A 24,369-nucleotide genomic window follows, 5' to 3' on the forward strand; every position below is an offset into this window, starting at 1 on the left:
TACTAAATGATCATGTATAAATTACTACACGATCGTTTATAATTTACTAAACGATCATTTATAATTTACTACATGATCATTTAGTAAATTATAAATGATCGTGTAGTAAATTATACATGATCGTGTAGTAATTTAGACACTTATTATGAAAGCGATCTGAGAGAAGAAATCGTACATTGAATGAAGGGCTGAAAAACTGTTGAAGGAAGAAGAAATGTGGACTGAATCCAATGATGAAAGCTACGAGAGAATCCGAAGATGTTGGGCTTAAACTCTGAGAGAAAGTTACGAGGAGAACAATGAGAGAATTTCGTGGGGAGTTCGACGATAGAAAGTGAATAATGAAAGAGACGTTCCATTCTCTCGAGAATATTAGTTGGGAATAAATGTTTTGGTGGAATGTTGGTGGTGTATTGAATGCACATTGAATGAAGGGCTGAAGAAATCGTAGAATGAAGAAGAAATGTGGCGGTCTGAAGGCTTTTTAAAAACTAGGATTAATTTTGATATTTCGCATAGGAAAAATGTCCATGGTAGAAAAGTTTTTAGAAATAAATTATTGGTAGAAAAGTTTTTGGGTTTTCGGTAAAATTTTCCATTTTACCCCTCCTGGTACATAACCCAGTTCAACCCACATGCACATACCGATCCGAAGGTAAATAAATAGCAACCATGAATGACTTCTTCGATTCGGACCCAACTCCACCGCCAGCGCTATCCATGGCGGCGACAACGACGGCGGTGGCGAAGTCGGATCCTCGCATCCGCCATGCCCAAGCAATCAAATCCCCGGCCACTGATCGTTCTGTTTACAACAGTCTCATCACTCTCTACTCCAAGTCAAATTTGCTCCATTACTCTGTTCGTCTCTTCGATCAAATCCCATTTCCCAGTGTCGTTTCTTGGACTGCTTTCATCTCTGCTCATTCCAACACATTCCTTTCTCTTCGCCATTTTGTTTCTATGCTCAGATACCCAGTTTTTCCCAATCAACGCACATTAGCTTCTCTTTTCAAGACCTGCGTTTCTCTCTCTTGTGTCTCTTTCGGCCTTTCTCTTCACTCCCTTGCCCACAAACTCTCACTCTGCAGCGAACCCTACTCTGGCTCTGCGCTTGTGAATTTCTACTCCAAATGTCGGTTGCTCGATGATGCTCGTAAGGTGTTCGATGAAATTTCTGACAGAGACGAGGTTTGCTATTCTGCCCTTGTCGTTGGTCTAGCGCAAAATGCGCAGTCCATTGCCGCATTGTCGATGTTTAGGGAGATGAAAGCTTCTGATGTTGCGTCCACGATGCAGAGTGTTTCGGGGGCTCTTCGTGCTACGGCTGATCTTGCTACGTTGGAACAATGCAGGGTTTTACATGCGCACGCTGTGGTTACTGGATTGGATACGGATGTGATTGTTCAAACTTCTCTGATTGATGGGTATGGGAAATCGGGGCTGATAATCGATGCACGACAGGTGTTTGATGAAAATTTGGGATGTATGAATGTTGTGGGGTGGAATGCAATGTTGGCAAGTTATGCACAGCAGGGAGATAAGAACTCCACGCTTTTGCTATTCAATTCAATGCAAGCTTTCGGGATGTCTCCTGATGAATACAGCTTCTTAGCCATTCTGACATCATTATGCAGTTCAAGTTTAGTTAGTGAGATTGAACTGTGGCTGAGAAGAATGAGAGTGGAGTATGGAGTGGAACCTACACTAGAGCATTTTACTTGTCTCATAGATGCAATGGGAAGAGTTGGGAAATTAAAAGAAGCTGAGAGGGTAGCCATGACAATGCCTTTCGTGCCAGATGCTGCGGTTTGGCGTGCATTGTTATCAAGCTCTGCAAGCCATGGTGCAGGCGATATGGCATGGACGATGGCGAAACGGTTACTGGAGATTAACCAGCGTGATGACTCGGCTTATGTGATTGTTGCCAATGCTCTATCTGCTACAGAGAGATGGGAGGAAGTGGCAGAAGTGAGGAAGCTGATGAAAGAAAGAAAAGTGAAGAAGAAAAGTGGGAGAAGTTGGATTGAAGTGAGAGGGGAAGTTCATGTGTTTCTAGCAGGGGACAGAAACCATGAAAGGAATGAGGAGATATATGGAAAGCTAAGAGAGCTGATGTGGGAGGTAGAGAAGCTTGGGTATGTTCCAATTTGGGATGAGATGCTTCAAGAAGTAGGGGAAAAGGAAAAGAAGGAAGCGCTTTGGTATCACAGTGAGAAATTGGCGCTGGCTTATGGGATGCTGACCGGAGTTGCACCACCTGGAAAAGCTCTGCGGATTGTAAAGAATCTAAGAATATGCAGAGATTGTCATCAAGTTTTCAAATACGCAAGTAGGGTGCTGAAGAGGGAGATTATAGTTAGAGATATAAACAGATACCATAGATTTTCAAATGGTAGTTGCACCTGTAAAGACATCTGGTAAAGATGTAGCCAAATAAATCCCCAAATATGAATTGGAAAGAGGATGTAATTTAATTTCATCATATTCATTATAAGAGAACGGAACCTCGAGAGCTGAGCGCCAAAAACCGGCTCGGTGAAGGAACTTGGCAATTCATTTTTTAACTGACATGGCGGGGGAACCGAGCAAGGTGGCTTGCTGCAACTCGAGCTCATTGAGCTGCCGTTTGGGATCCATCTGGATGATAAGCAGGACAACGAGGATGAGAAATGTGGTGCCAGCGATCCAGGCGGCCTTACCGGTGCTCCGCAACAGTTTATTGGTGACGAAGGCGATATTTGAAGCGACGCATTTGGATGGCGATAGATCGAGAATTCAGATATGGAACGTGATAACCTAGAAAGAACACCGGCGTCGCCATCGTCGTTGCTAGTGAGAGGCAATCGGTTCTTGCCATGGACCGCCATGAGAGACGCAAAGGAGAACTTTGCTTTCCGATCGAGCGCCAACAGTACTTCAATATTGCTTTCACGAAGAATGTGCGTTCCTCATTTTTCAAAATTGAGTGATCTTTTCGTTCTTCGACTTTTAGATCATTGTTTCTTCTTTTTTTTTTTCAAGAAAAGCAACTCAATACCATTTGGTTTTGTTTTTTCTTTTCCTCCCAGATAAATGTTAATGAAATGAAAATTTGGGCAATTCATTTGTAGGTGAGTTTGGGAAATTAGGTATCTCAGCTTTAATTCATTTGTACGTGAGTTCGGTAAATTAGGTATCTCAATAACAAATATGAGCATGATATATTTAAGTAGTAATGCAAGAAAAACTTATCGACTTCCATGTCACAAATAAAAGAATTAGTGTCAAAATATATACCTAAATCTAGAAGCATTCAAGTTTTTTTTTTCTTTTTTACTTGTTTTTACAAATTAAAAACAGTAAACATTCATAGCTAAATTAATTTGGACTTTTAGTAAACTTTTCTTCTGAGAATCGTTAGTACATTTATTCTAATCGCCTAATTTGAACTCTTAAATTGATACACTAATAAATAAAAATTCAAAATTTAAATTAATACAATTACTAGTAAGAATTTTAATTGATACACTTACAAAAGTTTTGAAGATATAAATTGATATTTGCCTTACAAATATTTCAATTTTCCAACTTTTTGACTAGTTTTACCCGGTGGACAACTAGCTTAAAGACAATTTCGGATGTCAGTGGCTGAACCAGGCCACAGGACTAAAACCATAATAAATATATAACTTTGTAACACCAATCAATTTCTACCAAAGCTGAATGTTGAACAATTAAAATTAATCAATAAGTACAAAACCTCTCTTAATATACTCCAAGCATGAAAATGGAAGCTTTAGAAGACGTTCTACTTCAAGGGATTTGGATATCAGTGTGTTCATTATTAAATCTCGACTAAGATACTCACAGTTCATCTGGAAACCTTTGCACACAACTAGAGATGTATTGCAAACCCATGGAACCGCCACTGTGAATCCCAAACCAAAATTCTTCTCATAGCTTCCATCTCCAACCAAAGCATCCTTGTACGCTCGGCCTATTTGAGATACATACTTTCCCATTGGCAATATATGTTCAAGAACGGATGGGACAGAGCCATCTAGATTCATGATATCGGAATCCGAGTGAAGATTCACCACCACAGTCCCATGTTTAGGATGAACCCGCCTGCTGAGAGCTTCAAGAAATGTGGAATTTGGATCCCATAGTTTGCGAGGGAATATGTCGTCTCCATCATAAGCATCGATGAAGATCATGTCATATAGATTGGTCGTGTTGCTGATGAAATCCTCTGCATCTAATTCGTAGAGGAAAAGTCTTTCATGGGTGCCTTTCCACATCATGTCGTCAATGAATTTAGGTTTGATACTCGCACGATCTCTCGATGCTTTCATAACTGAGAAAGCTGGAAAGCCCATGGCTTGAATTGAAGCTGAGATAACAAGAGGGTCGATTTCAACTATGTCAACAATGGCACCTGAGAAGGCACAAGAATTTGAGCTAGATTTGTAGTTAGTCCTTTAATTTTAACGTTACCAAGTCCATGAACTGAAAATCTAAAAGCAGTTAATGCTAAGAGCAACGTCTTATAATAATGGAAAAGAATGACAGTCATAACAAAAGGAAGCATATGCAGAGAGTGAAATGACCTCGCCGTCGTCTCATCAACATTGATCATAACAACTTTACAAAGATAGACTAGGATGAAACTCAGCCCAAGAATTTGAGCTAGCTTTGTAACTAGTCCTTTAATTCTAAAGATACCAATTCCATTAATAGAAAAACTACAAGTAGTAAATAATTGGAGCAACATGTTGTTGTTGTTGTTGTTTTTGAAAGAAATGCCTCGTAAAAATAATTTATCTCAAACTCCCAGCCGTTTCCATCTCAGCCCCAACCATTTGGGAAAGCCGATCAGGAAAATCACAGGTCCATACAACAGAAGAACAAAAATTAAAAGCATGAGTGGCCAAATTATGAGTAACCCTATTACATCTTCTTGAAAGAAAACTAAGGCCCACAATCCAAATACACATAATAAAAGCATGAGTTGCCAAATTATGAGCAACATGTTATAATAATGGAAAAGAATAACAGTCGTGATAGAAAACATATGCAGTGAAATGACATCATTATCGACATTGATTATAACAACTTCACGAAGGTATCTAGATAAGGATGAAACTCAGCCCAAATACACATTGAAGTTACTCTATTTTCTGTGATAGGCAGCATAATGTACTGAATAAAGAGCTTGATTTTCTAATAGATGAGAGATAATTTACTTGATAATCAGACCTCGCTACCATTCCTTTGACATCCTCTATCATCTTGCTACTCCCAAATGACAATGTGGAAATATTACTTCTTACAGTTCTACATTTCATTCGGCTAAATTCTTATCTTAATGTGAACTCGTAGATGCAGAAGAAAGAGAACTCTCACCTTGAATCTTACTTGCTAAAAATAGAGGTAAGCTTCCACCACCATGACCAATGCATAAAATATTTAAATTTTGTTTTCCTTGTATTGCATTCAAAAGATCATAACCACAAGATGCTACAGTGGTCAACCCAACTGATACCATACTCTTCAAATCTGAAAATTTGAACAGATGCTTACATTAGTCATGCTATTGCTCAAATTCCTCATAAGAGAAATCCAATTTGCAAGCAGGTAATATCTAAGGACGGGATTTGGGGAAGCAAAACGAAGCAAAGGCTAAGAGTATTATTTCATAAAGTCTATGAAATGGGTGAAAAATGAATAGAGAAATTACAAGGAACAGCCAAGCAATGCGCCTGCTGCATGAGAAAAATTGACTCGGGTTCTGATTCCCTGTAAGCAGCCAGAACTTTAGCAGTGCTTTGGCGAGTATTGTCATTGAAACGAAGGACCCGCCATTGATATCCAAGAATCCCGAACCGTCCCTCGTTCTTGCAACCAGAGCATACCTCTGCATATCTTTGCTGAAGCCACCGGACAGTTCCTGACCAATGAAGCCCATTCTGCAAATGATAAAAAGAGCTTACTAATAACGATCAAGCCCAAGGTTAAAGTATTCAAAGATTTTGAAAGAAGACGCCGCAAAAACCAGAACAATCACACTCAACACTGTAAAAATAAAATATTGGAAGAACAAGATTATCGAAGATCAAGCAAATAACGTCATTAGGTAGAGCGAGAGAGAGAGAGAGAGAGAGAGAGGGAAACTAACGGGCCTGGAAGAAGGGTATGCGAGAACAGAGACGACGCCGTTTCCTTTTTCAGATGTTGAACGGAAAACAGTATGGGCGTCCCCGTCGTAATCATTCCCCCACCATTCTGAGGCGTAGAACCAGTCTCCCTCGTCCTCGATACGACGGCGAGTGCCCTCTGAAAACCGCCGAAGGCCTAGCCCTCGCACCAATCCGGCTCGGCGCCACATCACTCAAGCAAATCCAAGGCCCAGATTGAGGAATGATCGAAGAATCCATAGGCGAAGCTTGGGGGTTATAAACCTCGGCGAGCTTCGTCGGCCTCTCCAAATTCTTCTTCCATGGAGGGTTTAAGCGTCTGGTGATGGAAGCAGCGTATCTTAATCTCGAATAGGCTGCTATTCCTAACCCGGACGAGAACGTGAGGCTAAATGCGTAAATAAACATTATATTTTTCCCAATTAATCGATTCGTCATAAATCATTACTATGAAAAATGAAAATTACAACTCATGGTTTTGAAATTTCAAATTTTGTCCTCAAATAGGTAATTGATTTATTGACATCTTTGAGATTTATAAATCTATTATAGATTATAGTGAAAATTTACGTTCTTATTAGACATTTAAAAAAAAAATTGCAACGCACATAAACACTATATTAGAGGTCCTAAAGAGGTGAATATTATGTGACACGAGTGATTTTTAAAGTGGTTCATCGTACAAAAGTTTTTATGTATGCACAATGTAAATATTATTCTTACATGTTATTGACATCACTAGGTAGTTAGCATAATAAATATACTTGTATGTTAATGAATACATATGCACTCAAATTGTCATTTAATAAATACAAGACTAATTATCATTTCAACGTGGATGGTTTAAACTTTTGCTTTGCAATTATTTCACTAAAAAGTAACAAATACACTCTCCAATTGGATTAGAGAAATGAACTACCAAAATTTTAAGTCCCATTTGGTTTGTGATCAACAAAAATGAATTCTTCTTTTCGACAATATTTGAAAACACGTTTGGTTTCAAATTATAATTTTGATATTTGAACTCAATATTCAAAACTTTTATTTGGGTGTGAATTTGAAAATGCGAGAAAATATTAATTAGTGATTGATAAAATCGATTATTCTAGATTAATTAAGAATAATAATTTAATTATTTTGTTATTTTAATGAATCATTACTGTTACTAAAAAAAGAAATAGTGGATAGAGATTACACAATAGACAAAAGTTTTTTATCTTACAAATTTGTAGGATTAATGTTGATGAAATGTTGCACCATGTATGTTGACAAGATAACATAAATGAAATAAATGGCATAAGAAAAATAATGATGTAAAAGTATATTAATTGCATTGATTACTTAATTTTAATCTTTCATAGTCATTATCAAATTAAGCTTAACTAATGGTAATTGACCTTAAATGTGAGATTTCATTCTTATTCTCATCCTGATTTAAAAAATCATTTTAAGATTTTTTTTTATAAGAAATTTTTATAAATAAATTTTTTTAAAAATATTTATATTTTATAGTAAAAAGTTTCAAAAGTGTGTTATACTTCTAAACTTTTTGTTATAAAATGTAAATGTTTTTAAATATTTTTTTATATTTAAAAAGATCTCTTTTTTTATTCACGGCATAAAACTTTCTTTAGCTAGAGAATAAATTTGAGACTGTTTTTATCCCAACAACAATATAATGTTAAAAGGGCAAAAAGAATAACACTTGTTTTAAAAATGTCCAATACGTCTTCCATATATTTGACATCTTTAAATATTAAATTGATTTATAGGATATAAATTTAAAAATCAAGACTCGGTTTAATAACCATTTCGTTTTTTGTTTTTTGGTTTTTGAAAATTAAATTTATTTTTTCTCCATTTCTTACCATGTTTTTCATATTTATTAAACATAATGGTTGAATTTTTAAGCCAAATTCCAAAAACAAAAACAAGTTTTCTAATTTTTTTTTAAAAAAAAATTCAAATTTTGGCTTGATTTTTTAAACCATTGATACAAAGTAGGAGATGGAACTAGTATACATATACTTAATTTTCAAAAACTAAAACTAAAAAATCAAAGTGTTACTAAAAGGGACCAAAATAATTTATCGAACACAAAATTGAAAGTTTAAAGACCTATTAAATGACACTTTCTAAAGTATACATAAATTTATTAAACACGAGATTAAAAGTTTGAAGATTCATTAGATATTTTTTTATAATTCATAAACTAAATAAATACAAATTTAAAAATGTAGGCCCCATTTGGTAACAATTTTATTTTTTGTTTTTTTATTTTTAAAATTAAGCTTATAACATCCACATTTTTTACTATGATTTGCATCAATGATTGAATTATAAATTTCAAAAACAAAAATAACTTTTTGAAACTGCTTTTTTTAGTTTTCAAAATTTGGCTTGATTTTTTAAATCATTGATGAAAAGTCGATAACAAATAAAAGAATTTAAAGATAAAAATAATGTCCATAAATTTAATTTTTTTAAAAAAAATAAGATGATTATCCAACGAAGAAAATTTATAATTAAATAACAACAAACAAACCTTTTGAAGTTTGTCATTATATTTATATGCAATAGTTATTTCCTTTCTATTAATTGACTTTTATTAGTTTAGGTAAAAAAGAATAGCCTCCATTTGTTGAATAAAATTTCCAATATTAAAAACACGTGTCCCATTAACTTTTCACCATCTCAAATGGCAAAACAATATTAAATAACAACCAAAATCAAAGATGATTTTGCAGCTTAAAAAACACACCAAAGTTCCAAACAAATAGGGAAAAGAAGTGTATCATTTGTGGGAAAACTCCTCATGAAGATCAAAACCAATTGAACCCCACCAATAAAGAAAGAAAAAACAAAATCAAACTTCACCCAAACGCAGAAATAGAAAAAAGTAATGGAGAAGATGAAAATGAAATGGCATCATTGAAAATTCCATTTTGATATTCACTAAACTTCTCTATTGATTTGTGAACTCAACAGCATCAAAAGCTCATGGTTAATGGGGTCCGCCACTGCGAAGCTTTCAGGCAAATGCGCCCTATGGCTTTCGTTGACCCAACCATCACTTACACGGCCGATTTGAATCGTCATTCCTTTTTTTGAGAACTCCAAAAGCCATTTCTCTTATAACTTGCCTCACTACTCATTCTTTTCTCTCTTTGAAGATACGCTTTCGACACTTGATTTCTGGGTTTCTTCTTCTACTGATTCCTTTTGATGGTTCGAAACTCAACACCCATATGCCGCATCTCTGTTTCGTCGACGGTTGAAGCTGTTCCTGAGAAGATGAAGGATCAAACCGCAAGTGGGGTTTTGATCTAATTCTGGGTTTGTTTTTTTTTATTTTTTTTTATTGTGTTATTGATTTTGTATTGATTTTTTTGTTTTGGTTCTTCTGTTTTTGTTGGACTTCAAGACTATCCGAGGGTGAAAGTAAGGGAGGAGAAATACTTGGATGATCATCCTGCTGTATATGAGCAGAAGAGAAGTTATTTGTTGTCTCTGAAAGATTTGGAATCACTGTTACTTCAAGACTCCTCCAATTCTCCAGGTACTCGCTAGTTTCTGGAAATTGTTATGAATTTATGGGTCTGTTTTGCTTGTGGTTTCTGCCAGTTGAAAAGTGGTAGCTGATCAACCAAACATGTTTCTAGTTTTTGAGTGATTTGGAGGTTGAGAATGAATAATCAGAAGCTGACACTTTGTTTAGAGAAGCCATAAATTTGAACTTTCAATGTTAATCCAAGCCTTTGTCTTGGGTGTTCAGGACTCAGTAGAAGAATGTTTGAGGTCTTTCCATAATTAGGAAAAGAAGACGGATCATCTGGAACAATTCCTAGACAAGTTTTGCCAAAGAAAGAATGAAGATAGGAATGAAAAAACATTTCTTCATTGTTGACCACCCTTGGCGAAAATTGTATGCTAAGCTTGTGGTGCACATGCCATCCCTTTGCGTGGAAGAAAAAAGCCATTATTGATGGCCTCCTTTGGTTCTCGATTCGGTGCCTTAATTTCAGGCATGGAGAAGAGTATTGTTTATGCTATGGGGATGAGAAACATCTAGACAGTTGAAAGGGATAAACTATAAAAAGAAGAAGATTCAATTTCAGAGTTAATTAGAGGCCATGAAGAAAGGGAGAATGGTTACCAAACGCTTTAGACCTAGAACTTCAAAGAAAAGCAATAAAAACACTAGCATCCTAAATCACCCAAAGATCTTTGCAGAACATACCTGAAAGAACCTCCAACTCCCACCTAATCAAATATTTCAAAAGGGAATTTCCAAAAATAGGAAAATATGGAAAACTATTTACACAAAATAATAAAATTTTAATCTTCTTTGATAGAAGTTGATAGAGAATGATAGAAGTTTATCAGTGTCTATCAATAAGCCTATGACTGATAGACGTCTACCATAGGATTGGAAATCCCCTAAAAGCATTTAACCAGAGCGTAAAGCTTTCTTTTGTAGAACCCAAAAGACGGATTAGAAGGGCATCTTGCACTCATCTAGGGAAAGCAAACTGCAGATTTGAAGTGTGGAGTAAATTTTCCACCAAAACTTGGTTTGATTTTGTTGGATTGGATACATCCTTTTTAGTTAATTTTGAGCTCTGTCTCACTTTCCTTCTTGTGGACTATTCTTCTGTCTGCCCATGTTTTTCTTACATCTTTTTCAATGAAGGCTTGGCTTCTTACCAAAAAAGTAAATTAATAAATCAAAACTTCCAACAAATTTGATAAAAAAAACGAAGGCTCAGGGAACCGATAATTGGTGGGAGGGTAGTAAAAAACTGCCAGACACTCGAGATATCTGTAACTCTTCCAAAGATGAGATAAAATCCCCCTAACTTCACCAATACCTTTCTCACCCCGCTTTGAGAAGTCTACTATCCTCCTAACTCCTAAAGTTCTATAACATGCTCACTCCCTTTTCCCATCTCCATGAACTTGTATTGCCATGCACTGTCTTCTTCCTTCTACCGGACGTGCAGGCAACCTCGAGTTTCTTTTGAACTATCCTTGAACTTATTTTTTTGTAATTACGGTCCTTAGATTAAAGTCGATTGGGGTTATGGGGTTATTCTTCGGTTTTCTCAGGTCCATTCCAATTGACACTCTCTCTGGATTTTGACCTGATGCCGTTATTGCTAAAATTTGGTATTCACAGGAAAGGAACATCATGTTTCTCCATCACCCTCTGCTAAAATTCCAAAAGCTTACATTCCTAATGAAATCAAGCCATCCACTTCTGAATCTCAAGGTATGATACTACCACTAAATTTTCGTCATTCTGCCATCATGACATCTTATCCTACTCGTTGGTGCCTGAGATACCTTTACAGCTAACTCAAATGCTTTTTTCCATTTGCAAAAGCAGAAAGGAGGTGCCAAATGGTTGATGAGGACAACAAAGCAAATATTAGAGCTAGTTCAATCCCAATGCCTCGTGCCATCATATCCAGCCCTGGTATTTCCTACGTTCTATGAACAAATATTTGTGAATTTTAGTTCTATTAACCTTCTTGAAGTTTTTCATGAATATGTTTTGGATACAGATTGTCATCTTGACATGTAATGTACCATATTGGAACTATTTTTACTACATTGCTAAAGTGTTTAAATTAAACTCCATTGGTTGAAGCCTTTTGCATTTTGCCTTTTTCTTTTTTTTTCTTTTTCCTTTTAATTTTATCCGGTTGTCAGTTTTCTATCCAAAAGAGAAAGTAGAAATCCATGTTATTTTTGGAAACATGAAAGACATTTGAATTAATTAGATAGTGTAGTACAATATCCTTGCTATTCTGTAAACATGGAAAGAAATTTGAATTAGTAATAAATAATAATTATCCAAGTCCAAAAGTTCACTTTCATAAGCACTATGAGTTCACATATATGTTTGAGTATCATGTGCAATCTTAAGCATCTTTAATTTAATATATATCATTTTATTAACGGAAGCTTTCAATATTCTATTTCAGAAAATGATCTAATGATTGGGAAGAAAAACAGAAAAACAACTGAAAAACCGTCAGTTTTGAAGAATCACAATTCAGTCCAGTCCAGACACTCACAATGTAAGATCATCGCTAGCCACAGTGCCAATGAGAATCCCATTTCCTCGAGGAGATCCAAGGAGACTGCTGATAGTAAATGTCGAAGCATTGGAAAGAATGGTACGGCCTACAGAGGCAGCAGCTTCATGTCAAAGACAACTCACTAGAAACAAGAGACCAGTACTTGGGCTGATGATTTCCGGCGTGTTACCTTTCAATAGGCCAAATATATAACACTTGAGTCCAGTCTTTTAGTATCATTGTGGTGCTCTGTCTAATTGTTCAGCAACCGATTCCTCGTTCATATCAAAGCTTGGAATCAGCTTCCGCACTAACATAAAGTACTTTTTATCCATGTAGCCTGAGATGTTTTGAACTTGAAAACTTTAGACGAATGAAGTTCTATTAGCAACCAACAAAACTCTCCACTTACATTGCTACAAAACCGATCTTGATATGCATTTTTCATCGCTATGTTTGCAACTCAGCTTCTGTCATTTTAGAATTCCATTTATCTCCAGATTTAACAACTTTACAACATAACAGATTCTATCAAAATGAGGATTTGAACGATCTCCAGAAAGAAAGACGTACCCACTATTGTTTACTTCAATCCAACTACACCCTGGTTGTTTCTTAACTCCATTATTCTTCATTCTTGCCAAAATCCTTTCGGCATTTTCTCTTTTCCCACTTCTCAAATACATTTCTGCTAAAATCAAATACACTCCAGAGTTATGAGGCTCTTTTTCCAGGACCTTTTCACCTGCAATCATCCCTGCATCATAATTATTATGGATTCTGCAAGCTCCAAGCAAAGCCCCCCAGACACTCGGAGGAACTTCAATTTCCTCTTCTTTCATTTCGACTAGAAAACATAATGCCTCATCAATAAGCCCAAATCTCCCAAACAAGTCAACTAAGCATGTATAATGCTCAATCAATGGCTGAAGAGAACATTCATTTTTCATAAAATCGAAATAATATCTACCCTGGTCCACCAGACCTTTATGGCTACAGGCAGATAGAACACCAATAAAGGTTATATGATTGGGTTCTATGTTAGCTAATCTCATTTTTTCAAACATTTTCAGAGCTTCTTCGCCATTTCCATGGTGAGCAAAACCACAAATGATAGAATTCCAGGAAATTACATCCCTGTTCGACATGGAAGAGAACTCCACCAAGGCACAATCCATATTTCCACATCTTGCATACATATTAACCATAGCATTTGAGACCGCAACATAGCCATTGAATCCTTCTTTTATAATAAGTGCATGTGTTTGTCTACCAAGCTGCAAAGTTTCCAGGTCAGAACAAATTGTTAAAACACTCGTAAATGTAGCTTTATCAAGATGTGGACCTAACCTTATCATTCTAGTAAAGAGCTTCAAACCTTCCTCACCTTCATCGTTTTCTCCCAATCCAAATATTGTAGCATTCCACACAGTTGCATCTTTGTACTGCATCGATTCAAAAATCCCCACTGCCATTCTAACTTCACCAATCCCAAAATATCCCACAATCAAATTAGTCCACGAAGCTATATTACCATATGGTATTTTTTCAAGAAGTGCATGAGTTTGTAAAACCAGCCCATTTCTTATGTATGCCAGCACAATACTGTTCCATGTTTTCTGGCATTTCTCTGGCATTTCCATAAAAAGCTTCCTAGCATCATCAACCCTTTGGCTTCCAACCAACCCGTTAACTAAATCGTTCCAACAATCAAAGTTTCGTTCAGGCATTATCCCAAACAACTCCTCTGCCATTTCAATCCGCCCATTCTCTATATATCCGGCCATCATCGCATTCCATACTCGAGTATCTTTCATGGGCATGTTATCGAAAAGCTCCCTCGCTTCATCAAGCCGTCCAGCACGGGAAAGCCCCGATATCATGATGGTCCATGACACAAGATCCCTCCTGCTCATTTTGCAAAAGTACTCTTCAGCCGAATCAAGTTTGCCGCAATTTACAAGCCCACCAATTATCAAGTTCCAAGAAATTACATCTTTCACAGGCATGTAATCAAACAGCTCAATCGCTTCCTCTAGTAACCCATTCCGAATACATCCCGCAATCATTGAATTCCAACTCACAACATCTCTAGACGGCATTACATAAAAAATATCCTTAGCACCATCAACATCCCCACATTGCATCAACCCACCAATCACCGTATTATAAGAGAAAACATCACGCTCGGGCATTCGACGAAACAAGCTAATCCCATCACCACACCGCCCATTCAAGAAGTACCCACGAATCATGGCGTTCCAAGTCACAACATTTCGTCGAGGCATTTCGTCGAACAGTTTCTGGGCTTCTTCCACTAGCCCATTTCTCATATAGTTTGAGATCTTGGAATTGAGGGGCTTTAAATTTTGAAACGTTGGTGGAGCATGACGGGCTTGCAAGCGATAGGTCGAAGTAGCAAGAGAGCATGATTTCCTGAGATATAGAGAGAAGATCCATATGGGTCGAAGAGCAAATGAGGGCCGAGCTAAAAAGAACATTCTCCATTAGTTTAGAAACAACAAGAGTGGAAGAGAGGTGAACCGAGTGGGTAATATATATAGTTTTCGCCTGAGGTTTCGCCAATTCCAAGCGTGTCAAGCTATGAACAAACAATTGCCGTGGCCTTCCCGCGGAAGCCTTCAGACAGAGTCTGAAACATACATATATCGACAGAAACGTGTTACCGATATTGTGGAAATTAATAAAATTCATAACAAATAATTTTTTTTTTAAAATAATCCTTTTAAATGAAAATTTTGTTGTAAATATACTAATACAATTTTTTTTTTTAAACAAGTTAACTCATTTTTTATATTTGAAAATAGTTTTTTTTTATGTGGGAGAGAGCATCACTTGAACAATTTATAGTATTATTAGAGTAATATTACTTCTACTCATAATTTCACATGTCATTAAATAATATACTACAACTGGTTTGGATTAAATAAAGAAAAATGTGCTTTTTTATATAAAAAATTGTGTTTTTCTAAAAAAACCTCAATTTTTTTAAACTTGTTTGATAAAAAATGACTTAAAATAAACTTGAAAGTGTCTTAAAAACTTTTGAACAGGTATCAATCACCTCAATTTTTTCCAAACGATTTAAAGTTAAACCAAACACATCATTAGTGTCTTATTGATTTATTTTGCAGACCTCGTTGTTATTCTTAAATGGTGTTATCATGACAAACAATGAAGGGGGATGGTATGGACAATTCTCCATACTACTGCAGTACTAGAATTTTTCCCATATAACTTAATTGTATGTTAGTAATCAAGAAGTTTGTGATTTGAATTTATCTACTCCCGTGGTACTAAAAAAGATTTATTATTATTGTTATTGTATTTTTATTTAGTTTTAATAGAGGATGTTTGCTTATATTTGATATGGAAGGCTATTTTTAATTCCTGAGTTTCAAGGGGGGAAAAAGAGCATTTTCGAATATGACTATTTTCAAATATAGAAAAATGAATCAAAATATTTACAAATAATAGTAAAATATCACAATCTATTTATGATAAGTCGCTATAAACAAAAGTGGCAACAAAAGTGGACATACTAATCCAAATGAGGATTTAACATTATCTCTCTCCATTGGCCACCAAGCGGCCACGTCTGCATGAACTACTAACTTGAGGCTGTGAAAAAGGCACCATTACTTTTCAACTCTCCATCGCAGCTACCCATCTCCTCCCTATCAGATTCCACCACCATGGCCGCCGCCACCGGAGCCTCCTTCTTCGCCACTCCCTTAAGGGGTTCACGGTCCAAGCACTGGCTCTCTGATTCTCTTCTCGCAACCCCATCCACCCAAGTTTTGCCCATATTGTCCCGCTCTCAAGCCATTGAATCGGCTCCGCTAAGAGCTTTCTCGGAGAGGGGGCGGCCGGTTTTGATCATCTCGGCCGCCGTTGTGCAAGGAGAGACGGCTGTGACGGCGGGGGTTGAAGAGGGTGTGGAGGAGGATACGGCGGAGAAGGGAGGAGGGGAGGCGGTGGATGGTGGTTCTCCAGTGGAGTCTGGGAGTACTAAGCTGTATTTTGGGAACCTGCCTTATAGTGTTGACAGTTCCCAGCTCGCCGCTATCGTTCAGGATTATGGAGTCGCCGAGCTTATTGAGGTACATTGCCTGCAAATGTCGCTGTTTAGTTTCCTGCAAATGTCATTGATTGGTTTCTTCATTGACTTCTAGTACATGATTTCACCTCTAAGCAACGACATTATATGAAAACTTTGCTTTGGAATCAAGCTCGCATGAGATATCTGGCAAATCACTATGAAGGGTGGGGGTATGAGAGCAACAGTTCCAATTCCTTTTGTACATTTGGTGCTTGATTCCCATATTAGACAAGCTCGCTATGGGCAACTAAGAGACCAACTATATGACTATAGATCTAGATGTTTTTTAAGTAATGACCTCAAATCTTAGTGTCACCTATCCATGATTCTGAGTTTTTGAGACGTTGTTGGTTTAGGAGATCGTGAAGTTGTATGGAATTGAGATGCATATTATTAGCTCAAACATCCACAGAAAACCCACATGCATGTTTAGGGGCATATAGGTTTGGTAGTTGGTGGCAACTGCATGTTGATCCAATGAGCTATTAATTTTTCTACCAAATTGCTGCAACACCATGAGACATTCAACTAGTGGGTTTCATGGAATGAAACCATTATAGAAGAGTATGATTATATTACTAGGGTGCTACAGTCGCAAGGCGGCATCCAATATATTATCCATTTGAGGAATGTGCCCTCTGTTTGTGCAACTTTGAGGGGTTGTTTGCATAAATAGCTGCTAACCTTGCTTTACCTTCATTACCACTATAATACAAGCTCAAAGCATTAACCTTGATTAGTTGTTCGGAATTCGAACCATGGTGATCATCCAACTTAGATTTATTATTCTACGAGTTTTTTAAGCAACTGAATATAGTAAAACAAGGTAGATGCTCTATGAGATTAGTTGTGGTGTGTGTAAATTGGATCTGCTGGATTAGACACTCATAGAAACTCCAGGTGCTTTATGAAAAGATCCAATGTAGCAATTTCATTTGTCAAATCCCGAAAACAGACTTCTTTACTAGCTGCATTCAATCTTTACTTTGAACTATTTCGCCAAGAGCATATTTTCACATCAAATCTCATATTTCTTAAAAGTCTCTAATCAATTCGAGTGGTATAAGGTTCTGTATGACAGGAATACTGGAAAAAGTAGAGGATTTGCATTTGTAACCATGAGCAGTATTAAAGATTGCAATAAAGTCATTGAAAATCTGGATGGAACTGTGAGAATCTCTCTCTTTCACACTTCATTCTCTCCTTTATGTTGATCTATACTTAGATTGCTTTAAGTTCAGAAATAATTGGAACTATTGGACTCTGATGCTAAATATGAGTATCACTTGCATAACCAGGCTTATATGGGCAGAATTTTGAGGGTTAATTTCTCAGACAAACCTAAGCCCAAGGAACCTTTATATCCAGAAACTGAGTATAAACTTTTTGTCGGAAACTTATCCTGGTCAGTAACATCTGAAACTTTGACACAAGCATTTCAAGGATATGGAAATGTGGTAGGAGCAAGGGTTATTTACAATGGGGAGACTGGAAAGTCACGTGGTTATGGCTTTGTTTCTTATTCAACAAAATCAGAGATGGAAACAGCTCTTGAAGCTCTTAATGAAGTGGTAAGAGTCTGTCTTGGTTCTCCTGTATCTTTTTGTCCACGTTGTAATTATATCATATAATATCAGGTAGTTCAATTATCTGGTTTTTTGAACTTCATAGGAACTTGAAGGCAGGGTAATACGTGTAAGCTTGGCTGAAGGAAAACAGGCACAGGGGTAAATGTAGAAATAATTTGCTTGTATGTCAAGCATACAATGACTGAACAAGAAACGGGAAAGAATTTCTACCTAGCTGTTACTGAAGAAACCATGAGTGACTGAATCTTCTCTCTTCTTTCTTGTTGTATATACCCCATTTCCCACTTTTGTACCTTACAAGCTAAATTCAGGGGAAATAACTTTTTGGTCTCTGGCAATTGTGGTAGAGATATCATATCGATCCTGAGATGATCACAACGCTGAAAATGGTTGCATCATGATTGAAAATGTAATAGGAATGAATTCCTACCTTGCTGTTGCTGCTCACACGCTACAAGTGACTGAAATTTCTCTCTCATTTTTTTTTTTCATTTAGTCATATCTCTGGCATCTGTGGTAGAGATTGTTGTATTAATCTTGATTCAGGTTGACGATTATACACTGAATCTTTCAACCAGCTATAGCAGGGACCAAGGAGTGATGTCTGAACCAGATGAACTCCACACTACTTAAAGAGAATGGAAGTCTGTCACCACTAGCTCTTTGAAGATTTCTCCTCAAAAACACTATTCACACAAGGCTCTGCACTATTTGCTCAGGTATGAACGGGATCGCTCTAGTGTTTCTACAACTAACAATCTGATTGAACAACAAGAAGTCAAGAACTACTACCCTATATTTGAAACTGATCACAAAGAACCCACATGTCAAGAAGAAAAACCAGCCCACATACTCAAAATTCAAAAACTATCTTTTGGGACTTTCAGCAAACACTTGGTGTGCACCCCACCAAACAAACCTAATCTTCAAGGGATTTCTCAGCTCATAGTGGATACAAGAAAAAGTTTGGCTGCAGGGCACTATTGGGCAACTGATGAGCTTAAGAAATACCAACATAGGCACTGGATTGTGCTGCTGCATGTCTCCCAAAACTCAAAAGGCGCCGTATAGGCATAAAAGCGCAGTGCCATATTGTCAGTAGACAAGGAGAGCAATATGCCCTTCTCTTTGTGGGCGAAATTATTGTGCATTTATGTGCTTTGAGGTTTAGGGTCGCCGCCTAAAACGAGTGAAACGGCGGTTGCTACAATTAAAGTTTTCTTTCTTTAAACAATTATTTTACGTGAAATTTTCACCCATGAAAAAAAAATTGTCAAATTGTTTACGAAATGGTAAAAAATACATTGATAGATATTATAGACTTCAATTAGTATTTATTAGTGATAGATTTCTATTAACGTCTATTACTGGTAAACTTCTATTTGTTTTTATTACAGATGGATATTGATAAATTTTTATCAACATCTATCAAAGAAGATTAAAAGTAAATAAGTTTTCTAATTTTTTTTATTTTTGAAAATCTCTCTTATTTTAACTAGTAAAAAATCCAACCTTCAATTATCAACTAAGTTCACTCTGCGATTTGAGTAACTATTAAAAATGTATAATAAGAAATATTACACTTTAAATTATGATTGAAAATAAATCAAGATATTATTCTCTTCAACTAAGGTTTGTTTTACATCTAACTATAATTAATACATTATTTTATTTTAAATTACAAATTAAAAAATGTAAATTGATGAAAAAAATATATAAAACGTGTGCAAAGGGCAAAAATGTCATTTAAAAATGTTCCGACATCTTAAAATTCGTGCTGCAACAGGACTTCCAAAATTAAATAAACACTTCCAATATAAACATTTTAAGATGCCTACATATCTGAATATATATTGCATGAAAATTTTGGATTCTTACCCAACAAACAACCTTTTTTGGTGTTAGACCTTGTATAAAATGACGCCATATGTTGACTTTGGAAAGAGAAAGAAAAGAACAAAGAAATAGACATTCTGGGGCAATAAATACTAATAAATAAAAAAGCAGTTTGTTTTTCGCTTTTAATTTTCCGCCATTTCCTTTTCCATTTGATTTCTCTCTCTCTCTCTCTCTTTTGAAGTCTGATTTAATTGGGTTTACTGGTTGATTTCCTAAATTTTGGAAGGAAAAAAAAAAAGATTCGACCCATTTTATGAAAAGGAGTTTTTTTATTTGTCAAATTCAAACCAAATTATCAAAAAGAAATTTTGTGCACGTAGAATGGACTTTCTCGCTTTCTTATTTTCACTTTTGTACTTTCGTTCTCTTATTCCCTTTTTGCTCACTATCTCAATTTTTTACTTTCATTTTGCAACACAAACAGAAATAAAGGGAGAAAAAACGAAGAAGATGGTTAGGGATAAATTGTAGATTCACTGAAGTTGATGCATGGTCTTATTGAAATTGGCCACGTCAAAAGAAGAAGAATAAAATGAAGAAGAAATAAATATAGTTTTGTAAAATTATTTAATGATGATGTAAGTAAAAGGTTAAAAATTTTCATTTTTAAATTCTAAAAATGTGAGCAAAAATCATTTTGGGGCGTTTTTAATCCATTTTCCCGATTTAATTACCTAATTGATTGTAAAATAAATGCACGGAGAATGGAGAGAAAATATTATTAACCCAAATTTGTGATGATGCAATTTCATACGACGGCTGGCACAGAAAAGCAAATAGCTTGAAACCAAAATCCCTAAAATTAAAATTAAAAAAGAAAAAAAAAATCAGTGGCGGAGAAGAAGACTAAGCATGTAAATTTATCCCTAGCTCTCTCTCCCGTTTTCTCTCTTAAACCCTTTTGCTCTTTCTCTCTCTACATCCTCCCTTCACTATCTTACGCCTCTCCCTTTCTCTCTCTAAATCTTGGTATATGCTACTACTTCACATGTTTTTGAATTTATCTCTTTGTTGGGTTCATAGATGAGAATGAATCTGAAATGGGTTTTGTTTTTCTTTTTCGGTGGACCATTGTAGATCTAAGATTTTGATTCTGGGACTTGTTCTTCTTCCTTATCGATCTTTAGGGTTTAAGGGTTTCCGATAATGGGCACGCCCTTTCACATTCCGGTCACTGCTGCTCAGGTTTCCTTTATTTTCTTCTTGTTTGGCCATTTGGGTTTTGTTTCCTTGCAGAAGTTTGATGTGGGATTTTGTTGGTTTAGGTGGGAACATACTTCGTTGGGCAGTACTATCAGGTTCTTCAGCAGCAACCTGACTATGTTTATCAGTTCTATTCTGATGCCAGTACTATGATTCGTATTGATGGCAATTTCAGAGAGACCGCCACTGCAATGCTGGTATTTTTCTTTTTATTGTTCTCCTTTTTCCTTTTTGGGTACTTTTTGGTGTGGGCTGTACGTGAGTGCACAATGTGAGGGTTATTTTTTTGTGGGTGCATCATGTGTTTCTGTATGCTTGTTTTGATTTTCCATTTTGATGTTTTTTTTACCTCAATAAAGGATGTAAGTGTTTTATATACCTAAGTTAGAACGATTGAATATGTCCTTCTGCACCAGTTTATATTGTTTGCGTGACTGTTAGTTTTTCATTGATATTTTGTTGAATTGTGTTTGGCAATGCTTTATTTGGTAGATTTCATGGCACTTTTATTCTTGTTCTGCTATCTTTCTATGATTAATATGGTTTATCTTTGCCGTTTGATCTGCAGCAAATTCATGCACTTGTTATGTCACTTAGTTATACCGGGATTGAGATCAAGACTGCACATTCACTAGAATCGTGGAATGGTGGTGTTCTTGTGATGGTTTCTGGCTCTGTTCAAATGAAGAATCTCAATCGAATGAGAAAATTTGTGCAAACTTTTTTTCTTGCACCCCAAGAGAAAGGCTATTTTGTTCTGAATGATATCTTTCACTTTGTTGATGAGGAGCCAGTGCACCATTATCCAGCGGTCTTATTAAGTCAGAGCAATTTGGATTCCACCTTAAATGCTCCTACCACGGTTCCAGAGACAGGTTTGATTTATTAACCACGTGGGGAACGTAGTTATTTGCTTTTCTGGATGTGTTGGATTGAAACTATACTGTTGTTTATATCGTCAAGGTGTCCTATTAAATTTTCTTTGATAAAGTTTGGTCTTTTGGATTTTTTTTTGATATTTTGTTCTGGCTTGGTGTCACCCATGGAGTTGATTTGATCGTGATTTTCATTTGTAAATCTAATGTTTTATGTGTTTCTTATTTTGGAAGTTTCATGTTGATCACTCTTCCCTGCAATACTTTGCTGAATGAAGTTATAACTCTTGTAGTGCCCAATTACTCACTCAATGGAGCAGTCCAGGCGCGAGAGTTTGCAGCCCCTGTTGTCAAAGAAAATGGTCACATCGATAACCACAAGTTTGTAGAGCAGCAAGTGCAGCAAGTTCCAGAGCCTAAGAGCATTATTGAGGAAAATACAGCAGAACCAATTTCTATGCATCAGAATGCATCAACTGTTTCACAAGATCATTTTCCTGTTTCTGTTGAAGAACAGTCTGAGGAGCCCCAAAAGCATACATATGCTTCAATTGTATGATTTGACATTAATAATCAATTCACCATAGATTTATAACAGTGTTTACAGCTGAAATTATTTTAAATAACAAAATTGTTGAAAATATTTACAAATAATAGTAAAATATCACAGTCTATCTGCGATAGACTACAATAGACTACTATTTGTGTCTATCAAGAGATAGGTAGACATAGATACTAGTCTACCGTGGTCTATCGCAGATAAACAGTAAAATTTTACTATATTTGTAAATATTTTGGTTCATTTTCCTATATTTAAAAACAACAATTTACAATATGCATAGAATGGAAGTGACTTCATTTGTTTTAATTTCTCTAGCTAAGAGTTGCTAAAGGACAAGATGTTCCTGCTCCTGTTGCTGCTCCTCAATATCCTGTTAGTAAGGGCACACCACCTGCTTCCGAGCAAAACTACACTCCACCTCCCACCAGTCAGCAAGCAACTTCAGCTCCCCAAAATAACTCTGAAAGGGAACAGACGGGAGGGGAGTCCCCATCTATGGATGATGAAGGTTAGTCATGTCGTATTGATCATTATTCATCTGTTTAGCTATTTATATGCGAAGCATAACCTTTTTCAATGTTTGATATATGAAGGTGAAATAAAGTCTGTTTATGTAAGAAACTTGCCATCCACCGTGTCTGCTTCAGAGGTTGAGGAGGAATTCAAGCATTTTGGCAAACTTAGTTCTGACGGGGTGGTTATTAGGAGTCGCAAGGTCTGCAGTCTTTTTTTTTTTTTTTAATCTTTCCAACATATTTCTTGATGCCCGGCTTAAATTATTTGATTGCTTAACTATCTCATGACTTCCAGGATGTTGGTTTTTGCTATGCGTTTGTCGAATTCGAAGACATCACTGGTGTCCAAAATGCAGTCAAGGTTTTGCTTCACCTGAAATCCTAACTCAGTGTTCTCTTGGCAGATCACGCCTTCACTTTATAGAGATTCTGATTAATAGTTCATTTTTCCCTTTCCAGGCGGGTACTGCCCAGGTTGCTGGTCGTCAAGTATACATCGAGGAGCGGAGAGCAAATAGCAACATCCCACACCGGGGGGGAAGTAAGCATTCTTTCTCATTGTGCTTCTTCAGAATTTTGAATATCTTCTAAGTCAAAGTACATGCACCCACTCTGCTACTATGATATGATAAACCATGTGAACGGCTTTGCTGATGCGTTGCTGTAAAATTGCAATGCATGAAATCTACCAAAACTAATTTGATTAGTTAAAAGCTGGCCTTTTGTCTGTCTGCTTACGGACAAATTTTTCTGTATACACGGTGGTAGCACAGATTCTTGATTTAAAGTGAAACAACAAGATGTTTTGAATATCTTATTGTGTTTTGCAACTGGTTCCCCAAATATTGAATTGTGATCAGGAAGGGGTAGAGGAAGAGGGAGCTATCACACCGAGTCTTCGAAGGGGCATTATGGTTCTCGCAGTTACAGTTACAATATGGGAGTTCGAGATGGAAGTGACCGTGAGTACATCAGACCGAGGGGGAATGGCTTCTATCGACCTACTACTCGACAGGAGAAAGGGAACATAAGCCACCAAGTAACAGGAAATGGAGAAACTCCATCAGAGTCATCATAGCTCGTTTAGCAAAGCAAAAGTTTTGGTTCTAGCATTTATCAGCTCAGCAGAGGCACACTCACCTTACTTTGAAGAATAATTTGAGTCAGTTTAAAGCTGTTTGTCTATGGGAATATGAATTGCATTATTTATTCCATTGAGTTTCTTGATTCAAGAACATTTCATGAAACTCTTTGTTTTTGCCTGTGGTACGCTTAATTATAATATTCATTATTTTAGATATAATCCAATTTTGTCTCACTCACCAACAAAGCCTGTTG

General features: G+C 36.3%; 5 protein-coding genes across 9 annotated transcripts; 3 read left to right on the forward strand and 2 right to left on the reverse strand.

Annotated features, from left to right (window-relative positions):
* Positions 1-654: 654 nt before the first annotated feature.
* LOC120071720 (pentatricopeptide repeat-containing protein At4g33170-like) lies at positions 655-2,565 on the forward strand. The gene has a single exon (XM_039024105.1). It carries the CDS (start codon positions 673-675, stop codon positions 2,422-2,424), a length of 1,752 nt encoding a protein of 583 aa, XP_038880033.1. The 5' UTR covers positions 655-672; the 3' UTR covers positions 2,425-2,565.
* A 955-nt stretch (positions 2,566-3,520) lies between these two features.
* Positions 3,521-6,550, reverse strand: LOC120077516. The gene is made up of 4 exons (XM_039031461.1): positions 6,161-6,550; positions 5,723-5,951; positions 5,389-5,541; positions 3,521-4,420 (listed from the first exon to the last, which is right to left on the reverse strand). The coding sequence occupies exons 1-4, from the start codon at positions 6,368-6,370 to the stop codon at positions 3,723-3,725; spliced, it is 1,290 nt and encodes a 429-aa protein (XP_038887389.1). The 5' UTR covers positions 6,371-6,550; the 3' UTR covers positions 3,521-3,722.
* Positions 6,551-9,114: 2,564 nt separating this feature from the next.
* Positions 9,115-12,660, forward strand: LOC120083415. Of its 2 annotated transcripts, none has more exons than XM_039039175.1 (5): positions 9,115-9,492; positions 9,604-9,738; positions 11,359-11,451; positions 11,566-11,658; positions 12,170-12,660. In XM_039039175.1, the coding sequence occupies exons 1-5, from the start codon at positions 9,405-9,407 to the stop codon at positions 12,409-12,411; spliced, it is 651 nt and encodes a 216-aa protein (XP_038895103.1). In that variant the 5' UTR covers positions 9,115-9,404; the 3' UTR covers positions 12,412-12,660. The 2 variants fall into 2 exon arrangements, with proteins under 2 accessions (XP_038895103.1, XP_038895110.1); XM_039039182.1 differs by having other exon boundaries at positions 9,146-9,492; positions 11,569-11,658.
* LOC120083407 (pentatricopeptide repeat-containing protein At4g02750-like) lies at positions 12,630-14,975 on the reverse strand. Its single transcript, XM_039039163.1, has one exon. It carries the CDS (start codon positions 14,764-14,766, stop codon positions 12,739-12,741), a length of 2,028 nt encoding a protein of 675 aa, XP_038895091.1. The 5' UTR covers positions 14,767-14,975; the 3' UTR covers positions 12,630-12,738.
* A 923-nt stretch (positions 14,976-15,898) lies between these two features.
* Positions 15,899-24,349, forward strand: LOC120092942 (nuclear transport factor 2-like). 4 transcript variants are annotated; one of them, XM_039051218.1, is made up of 10 exons: positions 20,694-20,845; positions 20,954-21,061; positions 21,142-21,276; positions 21,648-21,954; positions 22,248-22,507; positions 22,832-23,024; positions 23,110-23,231; positions 23,327-23,392; positions 23,491-23,572; positions 23,892-24,349. In XM_039051218.1, exons 2-10 carry the CDS (start codon positions 21,023-21,025, stop codon positions 24,107-24,109), a joined length of 1,422 nt encoding a protein of 473 aa, XP_038907146.1. In that variant the 5' UTR covers positions 20,694-20,845; positions 20,954-21,022; the 3' UTR covers positions 24,110-24,349. The 4 variants fall into 4 exon arrangements, with proteins under 4 accessions (XP_038907132.1, XP_038907146.1, XP_038907140.1 ...); XM_039051226.1 differs by having other exon boundaries at positions 20,776-20,845; positions 21,004-21,061; XM_039051204.1 differs by lacking the exons at positions 20,694-20,845; positions 20,954-21,061 and adding an exon at positions 15,899-16,389.
* The last annotated feature ends 20 nt before the right edge of the window (positions 24,350-24,369 follow it).

The sequence above is a fragment of the Benincasa hispida genome, chromosome 1 (assembly GCF_009727055.1).
Source record: "Benincasa hispida cultivar B227 chromosome 1, ASM972705v1, whole genome shotgun sequence".
NCBI lineage: Eukaryota > Viridiplantae > Streptophyta > Magnoliopsida > Cucurbitales > Cucurbitaceae > Benincasa > Benincasa hispida.